Consider the following 23,041-nt stretch of genomic DNA (forward strand, 5'->3'; position numbering starts at 1 on the left):
TTATCTCTTCTGCTCATTTCGTCTCCTTCCGTTCCCATAGTTCTGGGGTACCCATGGTTGAAAGAACATAACCCTATTATCGATTGGGAGTTAGGGGAGATACTCTCGTGGGGCCAGGGCTGCCAGGATCGGTGTTTGTGCAAGGTTTCTCCATTAGCTAATATTAACATACAGGAGAATCCTACTCAGTCCACAGAGAGACAAATACCAGACCTTTACCTAGACTTAAGGGCAGTGTTTGACAAGAAGAATGCCGATTCTTTGCCGCCACACAGGTCATTTGACTGTAAAATTAAGCTTCTACCCGGGACTATGCCTCCGAGGGGCCATGTATATCCTTTGTCTGTTCAGGAAAACTCGGTTCTAGAGGAGTATATTCAGGAGAATTTAGAAAAGGGATTTATCAGGAGGTCTTCTTCTCCGGCCGGGGCAGGGTTATTTTTCATTAAGAAGAAGGATGGCACGCTGAGACCTTGTATCGATTACCGAGGCTTGAATAAAATAACTGTCAGAAATGCCTATCCTATCCCACTGATTACCGAGTTATTTGATCGTCTTAAAGGCTCCAAAATCTTCACCAAGTTAGATCTCAGAGGGGCTTACAATTTGGTGAGAATCCAGCAAGGTCACGAGTGGATGGCGGCATTCAATACCCGGTATGGCCATTACGAATACACTGTTATGCCATTTGGACTATGCAATGCTCCTGCAGTATTTCAAGATTTGATTAATGAGGTACTTAGGGAGTTTCAGCATGATTGTGTTATTGTTTACCTGGACGACATACTAATACACTCTAAGGAGATTGAGACTCACCATAGACAGGTCAGAAAGGTGTTACACAAACTTCTGCAACATGGTCTATACTGCAAATTGGAGAAGTGCAGTTTTGATCAGTCTCAGGTAGACTTTCTTGGGTACGTGATTTCTGGGGAAGGTTTTAAAATGGATCCTGGTAAACTCCAATCTATTTTAGACTGGCCTTTGCCCAAAGGACTCAAGGCTATCCAAAGGTTTATTGGTTTTTCCAACTACTATAGGCGCTTCATTAAGGGTTACTCCTCTATCATTGCGCCTATTACCAATATGACCAAACAAGGGGCTGATACTAAGTTCTGGTCTGAGGAAGCTCTTGGTGCTTTTAAGACTCTCAAGGAACTTTTTGCCTCAGCTCCCATTCTAGTTCATCCTGATACGACTCTGCCTTTCTTGCTCGAGGTCGATGCTTCTGAGACAGGAGTTGGGGCTGTTCTGTCTCAAAGGTTAGGGGTGGATAAACCGTTACACCCTTGTGGTTTCTTCTCTAAAAAAATTTCTGGGCCTGAGAGCAGATATGACATCGGGGAGAGGGAACTGTTAGCGGTCATTAAGGCTTTAAAGGAGTGGAGACATTTACTGGAAGGGACACTACACCCTGTTACTATTCTAACGGATCATAAGAACTTGTCTTATATTGGGGAGGCGAAGCGCTTGTCCGCCAGGCAGGCTCGCTGGGCCTTGTTCCTCACTCACTTTAATTATGTACTTACGTATAGACCTGGTTCTAAGAACTCTAAAGCCGATGCATTGTCTCGTCAATATGAACCATCCACTATAACTGAACCACTTCTGTCCTCCATAGTTCCTAAGGGGAATATCATCGCGAACACGAATCTCAGGATTCACTCTCCATTGCTTTCTGAGATCATGAAGTTTCAGCATTTGGCACCCAAACAGACCCCTGGGGATCGACACTTCGTTCCTGCCGCTCTCCAACTGGAGGTGCTACGCTGTCTCCATAACAGCAAGGTGGCTGGGCATCCTGGCATTCGCAAGACTTATGCGCTGGTCTCTAAAGATTTTTGGTGGCCTGACTTACGCAAGGATATTAAAGAATTCATCGGGGCATGTGAAGTTTGTACCAAGACCAAGCTACCCCATTCGCTTCCATGCGGATTTCTGCACCCTTTAGAGGTTCCTGAAAAGCCTTGGTCCTGCCTGGCAATGGACTTCATTGTTGATTTGCCTATCTCTAAAAAGCAGACTGTCATCCTCACTGTGGTAGACAGATTTACTAAAATGGCTCACTTCATTCCCTTACCTAAACTCCCATCTTCGCCCGAATTAGCGGAGATATTCGCCAGGGAGATTTTCCGTTTGCATGGGATACCTTCCCAGATTGTCTCTGACAGAGGCTCCCAATTTGTTTCCCGTTTTTGGAGATCATTCTGCTCCCAACTAGGCATCAAATTGAATTTCTCCTCTGCCTATCATCCTCAGTCCAATGGAGCTGCTGAACGCACTAACCAAGAAGTGGAACAATATTTACGTTGTTTCGTTTCAGAACACCAGGACGATTGGGTCGGTTTGATTCCTTGGGCGGAGTTTGCACATAACAATCTCATTTGTGATTCTACGCATTCTAGCCCTTTTTTCTTGAATTATGGCTTTCATCCTTCTATCCTTCCTTCGGAGTCTTCTTCTCAAGGGATACCGTCGGTGGATGTTCATGTTGCCAATTTAAGAGAGTTGTGGGATCAAACTCGACAAATCCTTCTGCACAATTCTATGCTGGTTAAAAAACACGCTGACAAACGTAGAAGGGCAGCACCGGTGTTTGTTCCAGGCGATAGAGTATGGTTAAGTACTAGAAACATTCGGTTAAAAGTGCCGTCCATGAAGTTTGCTCCTCGATATATTGGACCTTACAGGGTACTGTCTCAAATTAACCCAGTTGCGTATCGTTTGGCGATGCCTAATGCCTTACGCATTCCTAATTCATTTCATGTTTCCTTGCTAAAACCATTAATATGTAACAGGTTCTCCTCCACGATCGCCCCTCCCCGCTCAGTTCAGGTGGAGGGTCAGGAGGAGTATGAGGTCAATTCCATCGTTGATTCTCGAATCTCCCGGGGGAAACTGCAATATCTGGTCGATTGGAAGGGTTATGGTCCTGAGGAGAGAAGTTGGGTACCTCAGGAGGAGGTGCATGCTCCCCGTCTCCGCAGGGCGTTTCACTCTTGATTCCCTTCTCGCCCTGGTGTATTCCGCCCGGTGGGCGTATCTGAGAGGGGGGGTACTGTCAGGGTACCTGTGGTCTCTACCTCCGAAAGAGGTAGAGACTTAGCTGTTCCTTCATCCAGACGGCCTGATGGCTCTCTTCCCCACGGTCTATCCGGTCATGCAAGGCCAGCCGCGAGGGAGTGACTGCCTTTTACAGCATCTAGGCAGGAAGTTGTCATCAGGACACTCCCCCGGAACGACCTGTCACTCAATTGCTGCAGGACCAATCAGGACGCCTCGGAGGCGTGGTTACTGCTCTGAACAGGGTATTTAACAGAGCTTCTTTCATTAGCTCATTGCCCTGTCGTGGTTCTAGCTTGTTCTAGTCACTCAGTGCTTGTGTATTCTATTATCCCTTTTGGTTTTGACCCGGCTTGTTTACCTTACTCTGCTTATCTCTGTTACCCTTGATTCGGCTTGTCTCTCGCTTACCTGTCTTCTGTTACCCTCGACCTCGGCTTGTCTTTGACCATTCTATACTGTACTACTTACGTTAGTCCGGCCATTCTAAGGTCCGGTATACGTATCTGGCTACTGTTTGTACTCTGCGTGTTGGATCCCTGTCCCGATCCTGACACTTCCATAGAATTCCTGAACTGATCTGGGTGATTTTTGGAAAAATGTTGGTCACCCAGATCAGGGCTATCAGGGGATATAACATTTTGGGGATATTATGTGTTTTGGGGTTTTTATAAAATATGTTGTTTCTTTCTGCCTGGAAATAATTGAGTTAATACAGTATCTGACTGATTTATCTCCCAGGCAGAGGGGAGGGATTGTATGCTATGTGTGGGAGTGTCATGCCTTGTAACTCTGTTATTATTGGTCTGTGGCGTTGTACCGTAGTTCTCCACAAGATCCATGTGGGGTTGCCCCTTGCATGGGGATTGTCATAAAAGGCCAAGTGTGGCACCATTAAAATCAGTTCCTCTTCACCCTCAACATAGAGCCTCGTCTTATGTGTGGAGGGGACAGCTGAATTCACTCTGGAGATTGCTATACTCATTATACTCCCTTGGGTTCTAATCACTATCTCTTATAAGAGCTGATCCTGCTATACTCTCGGTGAGCACTAGGAGTATCGATAGACGGAGGTACCTGGTCGGGGTGCCAGGCGGTCCGTCACAGTCGCCTCAGAGGGGATATGAGAATATTATACAAATATATCCTGGGCCAATACAAACCATTGTGTGGACATCTATTCACAAACAGGACTTTACAGAGGACACAAGGTCATGCATTTAGACTGGAAGAAATAAGATTTAGTCTAAGGCAAAGGAAAGGGTTTTTTACCGTAAGAAAAATAAGGATGTGGAATTCTCTGCCTGAAGAAGTGGTTTTATCAGAGTCCATACAGATGCTCAAACAGCAACTAGATGCATACTTGCAAAAAAAAAGAATATTCAAGGATATAATTTTTCAATGTAGGGTAATAGCGTCTTGATCCAAGGATAAATCTGACTGCCATTCTGGGGTCAAGAGAGAATTTTTTCCCTAGTGTGTTGCAAAATTGGAAGTGCTTCAAACTGTTTGTTTTTTGTTGCTTCTTTTGGATCAACAGCAAAAAACTAATTTGAGGAAGGCTGAACTTGATGGACACATGTCTCTTTTCAGCCTATGTAACTGCATAATTTAGCATTTACGTACATTAAATGTCATCTGCCATTTGAGTGCCTAGTCCCCAGGTTTGTCTAAATCCCTCTGCAGCAAAGTAATATCCTGCTCACATTATGTTACTTTTTGCGTTCTGTGTCATCTGCAAACCCTCTCAAAGCATATTTCAAAATCATTTATAAATGTTAACTAAAAGCAGTCCCAAAAGAGAACCCTGAGGGACACCACTCACGTCCAACTTAAAAAAAATACCATTAGTGACAGCTCTCTATTCTCTACCTTTAAGTCAATGTTCACCCAAGGAAAAATAATTTTCACTCATTTTCTTTTAGTTTGAACACTAACCTATTGTGTGAAACCGTATTGAATGCTTGGGCAAAATTAAGATGGATCACATCTACTGCAACACACTGATGTATACTTCTATTTGCTTCTTTGTAGAATGCAATTAAGTTTGTTTGACATAACCTAAGTTTCATGAAACCATGCTGATTTATTCTAATAACAATGTTCTTCACAATGAATTCCTGAATATTATCCCTTAACAACCCTTCAAATACTTTCCCTGCCACAGAAGTTAAGCTCACAGGTCTATAATTTCCAGGCAAATATTTTTGAACCCTTTTTGAATATAGGAACCTATAGTGTCTACCTTCCACCAATTCTCCTGGTACAATTCCAGAAAGGAAAAATCATTTTGAAAGATTAAAAACACTCATGGGTGAATGCCATTAGGCCTTGTTTATATTAACTTTCTTTAGTTGCTGTAGCACCTTGTCTTGGGTCATCCAACCACAAAAGGTTTTGTTCAGCAATTATTTGCATATGTGTTGCCATAGTCCCCTCCTTAATATATACTGAGGAAAAGTAGTTATTAAAAATGTCTGCCTTTTCCTAGTCTTCATTAACCAACACACTCATCTCTGTTTTCATTTTGTTTTGTTATTTTGTTTAGAATTTATGTACTCTGGGTTGGTTTTACTCTCTTTTGTCACCACTTTCTGATTTTCTAATTTAGTCCATCTAAACGTCTTTTTGCATGCATCATTGACTTCCTTATTTTTTTTCCTCATTTTTTTTCTTTTTTTTTTTAAATCTATGTTCACTTTTTATTCAAAAGATTTGTCAGTATACATAGAGAAGAAGAAGAGAAAGGCAAGTCTCAATCAATAAACATTGGCATCCGATGACAAGATTTCAAATGTATAATACAATCTCAATACAACTAGGAGTAAAAATATCTTGAACAGTGATTTGGTGAAACAACATAAATTCACTCCTTCTCCTAATTATCCCTTAAAGTGGAGCCGTAAATAAAACTGCAATAATGGTGTTCAACTTGCTGTCCCTATACTCTCTGTGTGTGTGTTTTCAACATACATTCATGCTCCTACACGAATGGGAGAAGACTGCACTTAATCCTGTCATACTCTAGGACCACAGGCAGACCCCCACCCCATCCCTACTTTCCTGACACATCCCAGTTAAACTCCAACTCTCCAAGATACAAGTGGTAAAAAATAAATGAGATAAGGAAACGATCCAGGGAGGCAATTATTTTCCCCACTACTGAAGTAAGGCTTACTGTCTTATAGTTGCCCAACTCCTCCCTACTACCTTTCTTGTGAATGGGCACAACATTCGCTAATTTCTGTTCTTCTGGGACTACTCCTGTTACCAATGACTGGTTAAATAAATTTGTTAATGGTTTTGCTATTACACCACTTAGCTCTTTTAATAACTTTGGGTGTATTCCATCAGGCCCCATTGACTTATTTGTCTTTTAATTTTGACAGTTGAAATAGAACCTCTTCCTCTGTAAACTCACATGTAATAAATTACGAATTTGTCCTTTTTCCTAACTGGGGCCCCTTTCCTCCATTTTCATCTGTAAATACTGATCAAAAATATTCATTGAGGCAGTCAGCTAGACCTTTATCCTCTTCTACATACCTACCTTTTTTTGTTTTGAATCTAATACTTGTTTTACATTACTTTTCTAAAATATGTATCTAAAAAAAATGTTTTATCCCCATTTTTTTTTACTGACTGTCCTATTCTTTCTTCTGTGTGTGTGCTTTGGTGGCTCTTATAACTTGCTTTGCCTCTTTCTGCCTAATCTTATTGATCTGTCTTGTCTTCCTCACTCTGGGTTTTTTATAATTCCTAAATGCTAACTTTTTTTTTTTTTTGTATTTGTTATTATTATTTTGGCCACTTTTGTGTAGTACCACAGTAGTTTCTTAAATTTTTTGCTCTTATTGACAAGCCTAACACAATTTTCTGTTGCCTTCAGTAGTACAACTTTTACATAATCCAATTTCTCTTGGATTCCATTCCCATCATATATGTAACAATGTCCCCTGCCATTCCTGACATCTCTAGCAGATTGATGGGACTGCAGGAAAAATGTATACCAAGATGAAAGGAGTTTATAATTCATCTCTTGGTATTGAGAGCTGATTGAGCTCTTATTTTGCCATAGTAAAACCTGCTCCCATTGTGCAGCTAAAAATATCTTGCCCAATTGTCCATCCCACTGCCTCTTAAAAGTATTCTTTGTTTCCCTATCACCAACTAGGAGGTGTTGATAGAATATCAAAACTGCTTTCTCCAGCTCTGTGTCCCCCACTCACAGGTCCTCAAACCAAGTGAGATTGTGATGTAGCTTATCTTTATGCGGTATTGTGTTGTAGTAGTGTTGCAATTGCATGTAGCAAAGAGAAATCAAAGGAGTTTGTGCTTTCTTGCTCATTAAGGTGTCTAGCTTTAACAGCCGACCACCCCCCAGTGCTTGAAGTATTGTGATGAAATCCCCTCTGCCAAGTAATGACCATGCTGCAGGTGGAAGCTCAACATTGTTTGTTATAACCAAATACAGACAAGCATCCTTTCTAGCTGGTGTTTGTACCAATTGTTACATGAAGGTGTAATTTAACAGGTTTAAAAACCTAATTGCGCTTGCTGAACTATTAGTCCCTCTTATCCCAATTATATGTCTGGGTAAATAAAATCTCCAATAATTAACGTGTTACCCAGATGTGCAGCTTTCCTAATTTGCTCTCATAGCTGTTCTTCCTCATCAGTATCAACAGTTGGTGCTTTATAACATATCCTAACAAATAATTGATTTCCCTTCTTTTGCTACAAGCAGACATTTACCCATAAAGCTTCCACATTTTTCTTGTCATATTCCACTTGCTTAATTTATGGCTTTAACATGGTTGACATACAACATACCCCACTACCTTTCCTGGTTTTTGTATTCTTCCTAAATAATGTGTAATCATTTAAGGTGACTGCCCAGTCATGTCTCATCCCACTATGTTTCTGTTATGCACAAGTCATATTGCTTAAAGGAACATATAGTCACCTAAACAACTTTAGCTTAATGAAGCAGTTTTAGTGTATAGATCATGCCTCTCAGATTTTACTGCTAAATTCACTGCCATTTAGGAGTTAACCCCTTAAGGACACATGACATGTGTGACATGAGAGTTGCTTGAGGTCAAGAGAATTCAGGTCCCTTCTGAGTTGAGGGGCGTTAGGGCTGTTATGTGAGGGGGCTTTCAAGAACAAATGATAAGAGGTTGTGCTCTGAGAGAGGAAATGGTGTTGTGGAGCTTAGAGATAGTGCATGCATTAGAAAAAAAATAAGATCAAGGTTATTTAATACAAATGCAAAAGAAAAAGCATCTCATGAAGAAGGTTAAGCAAGTTACATGTTTTTTGTTTGTTCAATTGTGTTAATTTCAAAGAATTTACAGTTTTTCTCTAAATGTAATTTTATGTACAATGACAGGTACACTTTAATTATATAGCCTCCTCTACTATATAAGAACGAATGCCCAAAAATAAAGGACATGTTCCTGGGGTAAAAGTTTACTTATTTTGAGTCACTAGCACTATACAAGCCTGATAATTTAATCCCCGTTGCAGCATTTTTGCTATGCTGGCAGCAGACCGCTAACGGTGCACCCCATATGTCCTGCTTCCATAACATCCTCTGCCTGCAGTGAGGAAAAGGGATGTCATGCAAGAAGTGTCAGGCTTAAGGAAGAACTTGGACTCACTTGGACTTGTGCGTATGTTTGTGGGTTTTTGTTTTTTTATTATGCACTCTGGGTAGCGCAGCCTTATTTTTACTTTTTTGTTTTTTTTATAATTATGTCTGAGGGCCAGAAGGTCTAGTGCAGTGCTGAGATAATCTGGGTCTGGCTATTGTGCATGCATGGCAAAACACCACACTGCGCCAACTGGCATCAATGCATCTCTGTGGATAATGTTCAGTGTCACTACACTCTGCACACTGTGCAACACTGGACTAGGAAGCACCTCTAATGGCTTTCTTAGTGACTGCCACTAGAAGTATAACTAGCCAGCAATGTAAACTCTTTCTGAAAAGAAAGTGTCTGCATCAAAAAAAAACCTGCAGGGTCAGGCTATAGACACCAGAACCAATACATTGTTGTTTTTGTGACTGTAATACACTTTTTGTTTTAAAGGGTTAGAGCAGGGCTCGAAAAATGCCAGGTCGCCATGGCGACCATTAAATTTGTCCTGGCGCCTGGGATTTGTGAGCCTGTTCAGCCCACAAGGTGACTGGATGCTTGGGTGCGGAGGCAGGCAGGAGTCTCATGGCAAGCAAAGGCAGGTGGGCAGCCGTTTCATGGAGAAAGGTGGGCGGCTGATTGTGGAGTTAGTTGGCGAAGGGAGCGGTCATCTGCCTGCTCTGGTCCCTCGCGCACCCTTCAGTGATGCCGGGAGCCAGAATATGATGTCACTCCGGCCCCCGCAATGCAGGGAGCAGAGTTGGGAGATGACAGCACCTTAACTGGACCGCAGGGAAAGCATCCATTCCAGCTCTCCCAAAGGTAGGGAGGTTGGGTGGACACATTAAAATAAAACAAATAATGTGTGAGTGTTGCCGTGTGTGTGTCTGTCTCTGTCATTGTCTCTCTGTGTGAGTTAGTAAGTTTCAAATTACTGAGTGTGTATGTTTAGGTGACATGCCCCCTCCAATCACATGAGAAGCTGTTTTTACTCGCCACTTTTATTTTTTTTATTTTTTTTGTGTTGTGCTTGTAACACTGTGACTGGCCCCACCACCATGGCTATGATAATTAATCTTAATGATCTAAGCCAATCCAATGCTTCTCCATAGGAAAGCATTGCAAGACTTTTGTGCATGCGCAACAAAACTCCACGCTGTGCCAGTCAACTTTTCCGCATAGAGATGCATGGAATATAGTCTATACTTACAGTAAATGTAGACCACAGTAATCCCTACCTCGCTGTCCCGACCGACACTCAGGGAATCAGAGCGCAGCCAGGATTACTAGCTCTGAGCCCCACACCATGAGGGAGAAATTACCTTGGTCTGCAGCTGTCTAAGAGCAAATCACACCTTCCCTGTCCTGGCACAAACCTCCTATGTCCCCCGTAGCAGCCCTAAAAGCAGAAAATTTATACCTGCCTTGACCTGCATGTCCTTGGGGTTGGGTGATCTCAAGGCTCAAAATTTGTGAGTAAAATATTTGCAGTGGTGAGCAATATTTATTTATTTATTTTTTACTTATACTCCAGTTACTGGTGTGAGAAAACCTTTCTTTGTACAGGTATTGACATATGAGAGAAACTGTAATATATAAACAAACAAAGAAGTAATAAGTAATGTAAAGTAGCAAGGATTCCAGTGAACTGAGAATTTTGTATACCAGACACTCCTCACTTATCAACCGGGTTTCGTTCCTACGACATGGTCGTAAAACGAATTGGTCGGTAAGTGAGGGGTTAAGGGATTCCTTGCACTGCTGCGTTCTTCTATGTTCGGGGAAATGTCCCTGGACATAGACTATTGCAACAAAGCAGGGAATCCTCTTATCTATGTTCTGGGAAATTTCCCCGAACATAGATTAAGGGATTCCCCGCTGTGGTGCACATGTCTGTGTTCAGGGACATTTCCCCGAACATAGACAAACGCACAAGAGCAGGGAATACCTCTAATTCCCACAATGGCTCGCACTTACCACCATGCAAGAGAGCTGGTCGTAAGTGCGAGCCATCGTAAAACAGGTAGATCGCAAAATGAGGACCACCTTATATAAAAGAGTAGTGCAGTTATCGACATAGACATGCCAATTGCTGGCATTAACTGGTAGTAGTAGAAGGCTCTTGTTGGCCCAATAAAGCTTGACTAATAAGATAAACACCTAACGAGTCATGTGTTTGAAATCTAACATACTGGGGATGGTAAAGAATAGGTTAACAATTAAATAACGTTAAAAAAGGCCTTCCATTTGTTATGGACCATTGCATTAAAGTTTGAAAACCCTAGTCAGGAGGCTCATGCCTCAAGACCTTTTTAAAGCCATATTATCTGTGTCTGAATGAGTTTTGAAGCGGGGGTGTATTATTGGTCAATTACGCGGTAAGCAGCTTTTAAGGCTAGTGGCATTGGAATTCAAATTTTAAGCCTTGCTGATATATTGTATGGAAAACTAAATTTAAATTAAACATATTTCATTTTATGAAGGTCACAGAGTATAAAAGAGGTCAGAGAGGCCAGTATGTTTATTCTATTGACTCCAACACTGGCCAACTTATTTGTGTCCAGAGCAATTTGGCAGCTGTGTTAAATAAACAAATCCATTTCTTTTCCCAAAATGCAAATATGTGGTTTCCTGTTTTGTGTGGTACTCTAAATTTACAATTAACTTACTGACAAAAATATTTTGACACACATAGTTCAGATCATTAAACTAAGTAACTGTAAGAATACAAAAAGCATTCAATGTTACATATTTAAAAGGACCTATACCATTCATTGTTTATCCCCTTTTTAATGGATTATGCAGATAATGCATGCATAAAAAATAGTGAAACCTTGACTTTTTTTATTGGGTGCTGCAATTTCTAGAGGGACTAGGAAATGGTAAAGATTGCTCAGACAATCTTTGTATTCCCATTGTTTTTAACACAGGATTATGCAATGTTTTGTCCGTGTAGTTTAATTTATGAATAGACCAGAATGAAACTATTTAGCAATCTATTCATCTTAATCCATAATGTGTTCATGAATTAAGCAATTTTTCAGGCACACTTTCATACACTAAAGACTACAGGTACTCCTCAGTTACCGACCGGTTCCGTTCCTAGGACCTGGTCGTAGAACTTATTGGTCGGTAAGTGAGTAGTTAAGGGATTCCCTGCTCTGGCGCTTGTCTATGTTCGTGCAAATTTCCCCTAACATAGTTAAGAGGGATTCCCTGCTCTGGTGTGCATGTCTGTGTTCAGGGACATTTCCCCGAACATAGACCAACGCACAAGAGCAGGGAATCCCTCTAATCTATGCTGGGGTTAATTACCCCGAACATAGATTAGAGGGATTCCCTGCTCTATTGCGTTAGTCTATGTTCGGGGAAAAGTCCCCGAACATAGATGAACGCAGCAGAGCAGGGAATCCCTCTAATTCCTAGGGCGGCTGACACTTGCCTCCCCGCAAAAGAGATGGTCGTAAGTGCGAGCCGTCGTAAAACAAGTAGTTCGCAAAACGAGGAGTTTAAAACTATGTAGTTAATTATAATGGTCTTCCCTCTGCGATACCAATGATTTTCTAAATTAGGTGACCCTATAATTTACAAATCACATTGAGACTGGGACAGAAGGCTCCCTGCACAGGTCTGATAGGAACACAAGTAGTTTTGGTGCTTTGAGTATCCAATTAATATATTGCCTTGCATTTTAAATCTGATGTGGCTGCAGCTTAGTTAAATATGGGATTCAATGAATGGCATCTGATAGTTTGTCTTACTGTCTTATGTAAGCCCTTTAACAATTAATGTTTCTAGGACAGTGTTCCATTGGAATGTTCGAGTGATGGCTCAACATTTCTTCTTAATAACCCTGTTGTTTTAGCCAGCACAGTAATGAACCCTTTTTACACACTCGCCATGCCATCCCTACACATCTCTCCTTTTTCTTGACACTGCTTCATGCTTCAATTGAAACAAACTAGTCGAAACCAGTGCTTACCTCAATCAATAGCCAGTATTTTTTGGGGTTTTTTTTTGTTTTGTTTTTTAATGCTGTTCATGATCTGAAAGACAAAGGCATCCTTCCTTTGTGAAACAAAATTTTGCATCGTTTGTTATTCAATGGTAATTTTGGCTATGTGTGGTTACTTAAAAGGAATTGCATGCAGCCCTACCTCCTCACTATGGTATTCTGAGTAGTTTTTCTGTAATCCCTAAAGGAGCCATTTCTCCCCCTCCCACCCCATTGTTCACTGCAGCTGATTTTAACTCCAGAACCTATTTAAGCTGATTTGGATATATATTAATATTGGTAGATTTTGCTCTGCATTGCTCCATTCCTCTCAGAGGGTAGGGATTACACAGTTAATCCTTAGCTCCCCTCCAAGGCCTCAGTGTGTGAATTTCTGTATATCGGTTTTGAAACCGTAAGCAAATACTGGTGATTCCTTCAATCCCTATTTATGTTGTGCCTGCAAAATGAGGTTAATCGGTAATACGTGATACAACTAGGGCCCCTGCAATATTGAGGGTCTTCAAAAACCTTCTGCATCAGTTTGTCTCTGTATTTCAAAGTGTGTTTTATTATACTTTTTTTTTTTTTTATAACTTTAAATAGAGGATCCTTTATAACTTGCAATAATAAATTACAGTGCAGGCATTAAACAAAGTGCATATGGCGGTACATACAATAAACATGAAAAGATTAAGACTAAATACATGGTTGTAAAAAAATGGATATCTTGTTCTGCTGTCCTTTTCCCCTATATGGGCCAGGGTCCAAATCAGAGTTATTCAGATTCTTCTATGCCAGCTATGAGCAGTGCTGAAAATTACTGAGTGCATTATCACTTGAGATAGGGAAATTTTAGTTTTTCTTTCTTTATGCGAACTATGAATGTTTTCATACATATATTCTTTAGACTTTCAGGTATATGTTTTAATCTTGTCTCCTAAAGCAGATCCAGTTTGCTGATGATATGCAGGAGTTTACCAAGTTTCCCACCAAAACCGGACGTAGGTCTCTATCGAGGTCCATTTCCCAGTCCTCCACTGACAGCTATAGTTCTGGTGAGTTATGAATCTTGCATATATCATTTGTGTCACTTGGTGTTGACATTACAGTGGGGTCTGCAACTTAAGAGGTCTCTCTTGCTTCTGAACAACTTTTATCTTAAAGCGGCACTGTCATGCCGAATTCCGTTTTTTTTTTAACCCCCCTCCCGCCTCAACTACATCCAATCGACCCCCTAGTCACCCCCAAATGCCCCTAAGCCCCCCACATTACCTATTTTTTATTCTTTATTTTCTGCCCCGATCTATATTCAGGGCGCCGCCATCTTTGTGTGGGTAGGTGAAGTCCCTGTGGGACACGTCATCTACCCACACTAGATAGCCCTGAGATTCCCGCACATGCCCAGTGAAACATCTGGACATGCGAACGGGAATTTCACCTATTCATTCATTCATCAGACAGACGAATGAATGAATAGAAAAAATCAGACGAACAAACTAACACTGTGTATCAGTGTTCGTTTGTTTGTTCGGTTTATTACAAGGAGGGAGCTACCGGCGTGCAGCTCCCTCCTTGCAATATGTAAAGACAGAAGCGGCAGGGAGCAGTGCTCCCCACCACTTCATAAGCCCCCCAGGTCCCCCCCTCACTCTATGGGGGTCTATATGACCCCCATAATAGCACAAGGGAGATTAAAATCTCCCCAATGCCCCTACTCGCTATACCGCGAGTTGGGGCATGTCCACTAAACAGTGAGCAGCCTGTGGCTGCTCACTGTAAAAAAAAAAAAAAAAGGGTAATAAGGGGGGGACGGGGGACCTACTGTCCTCCCCCGCCGGCCCCCACCCCTGGACGGCGGGTGGGGGCCATAATGGGAATGAGGGGGGACCTACTGTCCTCCCCTCAGGCCCCCACCCCTGGGCGGCGGGTGGGGGCCATAATAGTAATAAGGGGGGGGGGGGGACCTACTGTCCTCCACCCCCCGGCCCCCACCCCTGGGCGGCGGGTGGGGGCCATAATATTAATAGGTGGGGGGGACCTACTGTCCTCCCCCCCCCCCCGGCCCCCACCCCTGGGCGGCGGGTGGGGGCCATAATAGTAATAAGGGGGGGGGACCTACTGTCCTCCCCCCCCGGCCCCCACCCCTGGGCGGCGGGTGGGGGCCATAATAGTAGTAGGGGGGGGGGGGACCTACTGTCCTCCCCCCCCGGCCCCCACCCCTGGGCGGCGGGTGGGGGCCATAACGATAATGGGGGGGGACCTACTGTCCTCCCCCCGCCCCCACCCCTGGGCGGCGGGTGGGGGCACTAAGTAAATTCCCCCCCCCCCCCCATCAAGGTGACTAGGGGTGCCCAAGCCCCTAGTCACCCACCCCCCACCCAAATAAAAAAATGCCCCTACCTACCCCCCTCACCCTAAAAAATAGTGAGGGGGGAATAAAATTGCTAACCTGTAAAGTAAAATTAAACTTACCATTCGACGTCTTCTTTTTTCTAAAATCTTCATTTTCAGCCCCAAAAAAGGGCAAATAAAAAACCATCATAGCCGTCGAACTAAAAATAAAATAAAAAACCCGAGCGCAAAAAAAAAACCTGACGAAAAAGAAAAAACCCGAGCGCACAAAAAAATAATCCATCTTCACCCATGGAGGGCTCCGCGCAGACTGAGCTCCGCAGGGCGGGGCAAGGCTTATAAAGCCTTGCCCCGCCCTGCAATTAGCCTAAGAACACTCTGATTGGTGGGTTTAAGCCAATCAGAGTGCTCTTTGTCATTTTACAAGCGTGGGAAAGTTCTTTGGAATTTTCCCACGCTTGTAAAATGACACAGAGCACTGTGATTGGATGGCTTGAAATCCATCCAATCACAGTGCTCTGTGTCATTTTACAAGCGTGGGAAAGTTCTTTGGCCAGTTCTTTGGCCACAGGCTGCTCACTGCTTACTAGACATGCCCCTACTCGCGGTATAGCGAGTAGGGGCATATTATTTACTATTCATTTTTACTTAGTATTAGTAAAGTTGGCTGAAAGACCAGTTTAGGTCTTTCAGCCTTTTAGTAGATAGCTCCCTGATACCGTGGGAATTAGGGAGTTATCTACTAAGCGGCTGCAAGATGCAGCCACAGCAATGAATAGGATCGGGGTTTCATTCATCAGAATGAAATTCCGATCCGAACAAAGTACCGAATTGCATCCTAACACCAATGGAGAAACAGTGCTCATTCTGTTAGGATGCAATTCGGCAGTTTTGCCGGCGTTCTGTCTAAGTGACAGGACGTTCGGCAATACTGACAGGAAGCATTGTGGGAACTGGGAGGAAAGCTAGGGATCATGGGAAAATTGCTCTGACCAGCGGAAATGAAGCACACTTTGCTCCTCCGCTGGTCAGAGCTGGTCAAGCGGAGGAATCCTCCATAAGACAGAGTCCCTACTTTGTCTTATGATTTTAAAGAAAACTAAAGAAGACAGGAAGAAAAGAATAACAGATCCTGAGAGAGGGGGAGAAGAGGAAGAGATTGAGGAAAGGTAAGTTCGGCATGACAGTGCCGCTTTAATTACGTTGTTTTGAAGTTTGGAGTCCCTCGGCACTATCTGCTTATTTTTAGCAGGGTCCTCATCTACCTATTGTTCCTGTATCATTTTGTAAATGTCTCATTTATTGTTAAATCTCCCACTGTTCAGAATATTGTAAAGCACTGCGTAATAAGTTCGAGCTATATAAATACCGATAATAATAAGGTGTTTAACTGTTTTCCAATGGATCTCAGCCAATCATTAATTCCCAATGCTTCCCTTCTCTGCTCACTATCAGAGATTCCTTCATACAAGCTAAATGGACACTCCAGACAGCAATACAGTTTTAATGTATTTGATCTGTATTGTCCTCATTAATGTGCTATATTATGCCTCCTGTCCCACTTCAGTTCCCTGGTGTCCTTCATTTAGGGACACAAGAGAACTGTCTCCAGGAAGCACAGTGCATGCTCATCATTAGACACACTCATGCTGTGGGCACAATGACCATGCAGGGAACATTTCTAGTCTTTTTTTTTTTATTTTCTTAGCTGACCCTTTCTCATTGACCCATTTTGTTTTCTTCTGTTTTGCATGCTCTTAGTGGCTTCTTACACAGATAGTTCAGATGATGAGACATCTCCAAGAGACAAGCAGCAAACCAACTCCAAAGGCAGCAGCGACTTTTGTGTGAAGAACATTAAGCAGGTTGAGTTTGGCCGACGGGAGATTGAGATTGCTGAGCAAGGTGACTTTTGTGGGTTTGTGGGAATTGTGCTCTTAAGGAAGCATCTGCACAATATGTGAAGGAGATAGCCAGACAAGGCTCAGGTGCATTATATCCTGAGTAAGCTATTTCTCCCTTGTGACATTTCCAGAAATGACTGCTCTGATTTCCCTGAGGAAGCGAGCGCAGGGGGAGAAACCTCTATCAGGAGCGAAGATAGTGGGTTGCACACACATCACGGCACAGACCGGGGTTAGTGCAAAAGATCAGAAGTATTGTTTGTGGGGAAGAATGTGATGAGTGCATTCAGTGAAGCACAGGGGTATATTCACTAAGCATCGAGTTTACTAGCAAGTTGCAATCAATATGATACAGCATTAGCAAAATTTCAACCATCTTAGACTTGTGTATCTACTCTTGCTTGCAACAGATCACAAAGTGTCATGATCCATTTCATGAGTACATATAAATCATTATTGTTTTGTGACTATAGAAGGCAACCTAGTATATGTGAATTTGGTGTAAACTATCTCTTCTGGAGTTCATATGTAAACCTGAATTTTAGCAAATTGTAGCAGCTAAGTTTTAGTTAATTGGTTAACTCAGTAACCAGCTCGATATTTAATGAATAGAACCCACCATGCTTTCATTAAAGCTTACTTTTAATTGCTAATGTATTTGCTGAAAAGGGACATAATTACGGGGGGGGGGGGGGGGGGGGGGTTGTATATTTGTATTATATTGAATATGTAAACAGCTCTACTATGAGGAGTTGTGATGTTGGGGAGTCTGGTTCCAATGAAGCCTAATAAAGGTGTTCTGCGATTTTTATTTATATATATATATATATATTTTTTTTTTTTTTATTACTATTATTGATTTTATTTTTTACCACTCTGGTGTACATATATTGAAAATATGTATGTTTAAAAACGGATTTAATCTGGAATCATTTGACTTTAAACCAGTCCTTTCTCAAGTACAGCAGAACACGGTTCCCAATGTTACATTTGAATTTCTATATTCTTTCTGCACACTTCCCTTCTAGCATCCTCTTTAAAGTGGGCCTACTACAAACCCAGTTCAACTTTTTTAATGATGACTAAAACTGACTAATGTTTTATGTGTGCTTTCTTAGATTCTGTACCGGTGTCTTTTATCATGTGATCCATGCTAAAAAGGCTCTGCACTAATCAACTCTCACTAGCATCCCTAATTCAACAAATGCCTGTTCTGTGGTGACTATTAAACTTTAATGTTGTATGCCAGGTGAAGTCAAAGGTAGCTCTGTGCCTGTTTTTGAGCCAAGCACTCCTAACAAGAACTTTGGTGACCATGATTGTGAGTCACCAGAGTGGTAGTCAAAGAGCTGGAGAGTTACATTGCTGGCTATCCCTGGTAGCTCTGCTGGGGACAAAATTACATCCTCTTAAGCATTGTTCCGAAATCACTTCTGCATGTTATAGTATTTTCCCCCATTCTCTTACAAAGCCCTTTCTTCTGTTTCTTACGTTGTTTGCACACTTGGGTAATCATGCACCTCAATAACTGGTCTGTATCCAGCTGTGATGTTTGCCAGATGTATATTGCATGACCGATCTCTATAATTATATCATTGACTTGCCAAAAGAATGAACAATTGACTACATAGACAGTCTTAATCGTTGAAAACAGTTTCTTGCTGTTCCAGAGTGCAGTCCTAAGCCCTCAGCACAGCCTTTGAATGCAAAATGTGCTTAGCAACATTATACTTATGTCCTTTGTGTCTAAGTGTAATGGAATTTCTTTATAGAGAGCTGCTTCTCCTTTATCTTGTAATCACTCTTTATTAATAACACCCAAAGTAATAAGTAATACGCTGCTCCAAATTTATTTCTTGCTTTCTGTGGAGATTTAATATCCATGTTTAATGTGAAAGCATAAAGTGTATTTTTATGTGTTTGTTCATAATTTTTGTATTGTTGCACACAATGTCTCCTCTGTTATTTGCTGATCTCATCCTACTTAATGTTTTTCTATTTATCCTCTTGATATGACTTCAGGTACTAATTGAGACTCTTTGTGCCCTGGGTGCCCAGTGCCGCTGGTGTGCCTGTAACATCTATTCAACTCAAAATGAAGTGGCTGCTGCTTTGGCTGAGTCAGGTATGTATACCTGGTCTATGTTTTAATGGTTTTATTTTTTTGTAGTCTGGCGTACATAATGCATAAAAAATTAGGTCAACTCCAGCCTGGTGTGTTTAAAAAATAAACTAATTATAAAAATAAAAAAAGTAGAGAGGGTAGACTTTTTTACATTTTATTATTACCCCATCCTAGCACTGAATAGAGCTACCCACCACCACACGCATAAATGTATGCCTTAGCCATGCTGCTGGGAAGTCATTACAGGTGTACCCTCATGTGCGCTATACCTGTTATGTTTTTTTGTTTTGAGTGCCCCTTTACAGCAGCCTGATGTAGTGGTCATGGTGCCAAGAGTGCGCCCTACCAGAGTAAGTAGTTAAACTGTATAGGAGCAGTTAAAAAAAAGAACACTTACCTGGGTCCAGCCGGGTACCTATCTTTACCTCACCTGGTGTTGGAAACTGCATTAACTCCCAGCACATTGGCTGATAGCACCAACTGAGCACGTTCAACCAATAAGTGTGTCTCTGCACAGCCAGGCTTGTCTTAGTGGCAAGAGTTTCCAGCAGCAGGGGAGATAGCGGTGGTGCCCAGAAGGATTCAGGTAAACTGGGCTGTAAAAGCAGACTGTAGTGGTTTGGTGCATGGAGTGTTTCTTTTAAGTCTCAAATATCATAATGGAAGTTGTCATTCTTTAAAAGTTGGGTATCTGCTTTTTGGCCTTCTCTGCTCAAAGTTCACCAGTCTTTGAGCACAGTTCAGATCATGTACATTTTAGTCTTCTCGTTATGTACCGCCTCACAATGTGTAAAATAAAAGAAGGGAACAAATGTATGAAGTTCAATTGGGATACTCTATTTTTGTAACTTTTTTTTTTTCCTCTACACAATTAATTACTGTTATTCTTGTCTACATTGAGAATAGGGTAAATAAATACATATATTTTGCCACATTTTTACACTAATACATAGATATTCCATGTAGGTGTTGCAGTCTTCTCCTGGAAAGGAGAATCCGAAGATGATTTCTGGTGGTGTATTGACCGCTGCGTGAATGCAAATGCTGGTTGGCAGGCAAATATGGTACTTTGCATTTCAAAAGTTTCCAATTGCATGTGTTCTATGAAATCTTTTTGTTGTTTAACACTCTGCATGTGCTTCTTCATTTACTGACTGTTCAAACTGTATTCCAGATCCTGGATGATGGAGGAGATTTAACACATTGGGTCTATAAAAAGTATCCAAATATTTACAAAAAGATCCGTGGTATTGTAGAGGAAAGTGTAACTGGAGTGCACAGGTAAGGGTCTGCAGAACTTTACTGGATTCATTGTGGAGAGCCATTGCTAATATGTGGTCATGACGTTGAAATTATCAAATGATCCAAAAACCCTGTAATGTATACCTGTATGATAAGATTGGTAGATAAGAGTCTTCAAGCATGTAGCATACAGGACATGAAAAAAAATAAAATTACATTTGGTTATGATGTTCCCTATTAATTATATGTCTATGCACCAAGGGAGTCGTAGAAATTTGACTTATTAGAACATATATATAATTTTTTTTTTTTTTTTAACCAGCAAGCAAACCCTTTCAAACAAATATACAGACCAAAATAAAGCAAGAACAACGTTGCAAAGTGCGTAATAAACGTTTATAATATTACTATAAACTTAGTTGCACAACACTAATAACACAAACAGGACACCGTTGTGCAGCAGTCGATGAAAGAAACCCAATACAGGCACCTACTCTGCATGATCACACTGATCAGACTCTCTCTCTTCACCCACTGTCAGAATGTTGCAAAATGAAAAGATCTTCTAAATGCATGTGTGTAAATACATGTTTAAATCTGTCAGGCATACCCAATACACTTTTCAAGCATTTCTAGGGATAGGGCACTAACTGGTTAGATCCGTTTTCTCCGTTGTGTGGGTGTGGAAAGCATAAGAAGAACGAAGCAGGTGCACATGAAAAATGTAATCATACGTCCGTGATTATTTCAGACTGCAATGTGAGGAAACTGTCTCATTCAATGCTAAAGTTTTTGAATAAGACCGTTAATTCAAAGTGATGCAATTCCCTTTAAGTTCTTTTCATGCCTCTAATGATCTTTACTAGCATGACACAATCTTCCTTTGAGAAATGAACACCATTAATTTTGTACATTATTTTTTTATTTAGACTTTATCAACTATCCAAGGCTGGCAAGCTGTGTGTGCCTGCTATGAATGTGAACGACTCTGTCACCAAGCAGAAATTTGATAATCTGTACTGCTGTCGTGAATCCATATTGGATGGGTGAGAATACAGGATAATGAGGAATATGAGGAATATTGTGGTACTGCTTCCACTTAAATGTAAACTCAGTTGAAGGGACACAAACAAAAATGTGCATCATTCTATTTATGCAGTCCTAAGGTGGAGGGGAGCGTTGTCTGAGAGGGGGGCACAAGTAGGAACAGTAGGTCTAATACAGAAATGGGTGCAAAGATTAATACAGAGCATGAAATATTTCACCCGGTTTTACCTCTGCAACTATGGTGGATAAAAAGTCTGCTAATAGGAATTAACACTCCTTCATGTGTCTATCCTGATCTTCTCACCTATATCTTGTGTGCCTTTTCAGCTTCCCATTTATCTCCTCAGTGCCATACCATACCCCATCCTACTAATATTGTAGCACTGTCAAGCAGGAACACAGTAGACATTCTGCTCTCGAAATTCTGTGCATTGTAAAGAGTTTTAACCATTCCTTCCTCCCATACTTCACACAACGCATATATCCAATGGCAGGCTGGGCAGAGAAGCATGCAAAGATTACTGTTATGGTTCTGCTGGGACACATTATGACAGATATTCTGCTTCTGCAAGTCAATAGGGTCTGTATTGCATAGCAAAACTGAACACCCATATAAAGTGCTCAACATACATATATAGCACATTGTGGGGATTACTTTTATGAAGAGGAAGCAGTCAAATGAAGGGTTTTCTCTTCAACCCCTTAAGGACCAAACGTCTGGAATAAAAGGGAATAATGACATGTCACACATGTCATGTGTCCTTAAGGGGTTAAAGTGATACCATAGAGCCAAGAATACCCAGCTGTATTCTTGGCACTATAGATCCCTCCGCCTCCCCCCTTAATTTGGCATCATTTTAGGTGGGACTATTACAAGTTTTTATATCATTTATTTTCTGCAGGTTGAAAAGAAGCACAGATGTGATGTTTGGTGGGAAGCAGGTTGTGGTGTGTGGCTATGGAGAGGTGAGTAACATGAAGTCCATACTTTAAATCATTTACAGTCCAGCTACTACTGATATTTACATTGATTGGTCTCCAGGGAATGTGCACCCATCCATGTGCAGTGTACATAGTTACATTAATTGCTGCTTCCTGAGTGCAGTGCTATCAACTTTGGAGATGGACAAGTACACAAACTAGAAAATACTTAATCTTGAAGGGACACTGTAAACGGTATAACCATTTAATTTCTTGAATTAAATATAGAGTTTCAAGTCCCCTGATACAGTCCCTCAATTCAGTGTTAAACCATTTTCAAGCACTTTAACACTAAACAAGGCAAACCACAGCCTGTCCCCTACTGTAAGTATGGTAAGGCATAGATTATTCACTTAATTCGAGCCATACATATTTATCACCAGCAATGCGCTCTGTGATAGGGTGAAAGCGTTTAGTTGACATCTCAGCCAATCACAGCCGCTCATTTCATCTTAAGAAAAAGTTCCCTTATTAGCCCAAGCAGCACAGAGGGGATGTTCTGCTGGGGTTTGGCATTAAAATGGAGGAAATCGAAATATTGTAACCATATCAATGAGATGAAGCAAAATACATGGTATCCCCCGAAAAGTCATATCCTCTGATAGCCCTGATCTGGGTGACCAACATATCCAAAAATCACCTAGATCAGTTCAGGAGTTTTCGAATTTTATGGAAGTCCCACTTG

At 41.5% G+C, this 23,041-nt stretch overlaps 1 protein-coding gene across 3 annotated transcripts in view; it reads left to right on the plus strand.

Moving 5' to 3' along the window:
• Positions 1-23,041, plus strand: part of AHCYL1 (adenosylhomocysteinase like 1) — a 63,045-nt gene that overhangs the window by 8,933 nt on the left and 31,071 nt on the right. For 2 of the 3 annotated variants that reach the window (XM_063452028.1, XM_063452012.1), the window contains exons 2-9: positions 13,649-13,760; positions 16,819-16,962; positions 17,093-17,193; positions 18,984-19,086; positions 20,053-20,150; positions 20,261-20,367; positions 21,258-21,374; positions 22,278-22,341. In XM_063452028.1, the coding sequence (XP_063308098.1) occupies positions 13,649-13,760; positions 16,819-16,962; positions 17,093-17,193; positions 18,984-19,086; positions 20,053-20,150; positions 20,261-20,367; positions 21,258-21,374; positions 22,278-22,341 (846 nt within the window). The remainder of the gene's footprint in view (positions 1-13,648; positions 13,761-16,818; positions 16,963-17,092; positions 17,194-18,983; positions 19,087-20,052; positions 20,151-20,260; positions 20,368-21,257; positions 21,375-22,277; positions 22,342-23,041) is intronic. The other variant, XM_063452020.1, reaches the window with a different exon arrangement.

Source organism: Pelobates fuscus, chromosome 1 (genome assembly GCF_036172605.1).
Source record: "Pelobates fuscus isolate aPelFus1 chromosome 1, aPelFus1.pri, whole genome shotgun sequence".
NCBI classification, from domain to species: Eukaryota; Metazoa; Chordata; class Amphibia; order Anura; family Pelobatidae; genus Pelobates; species Pelobates fuscus.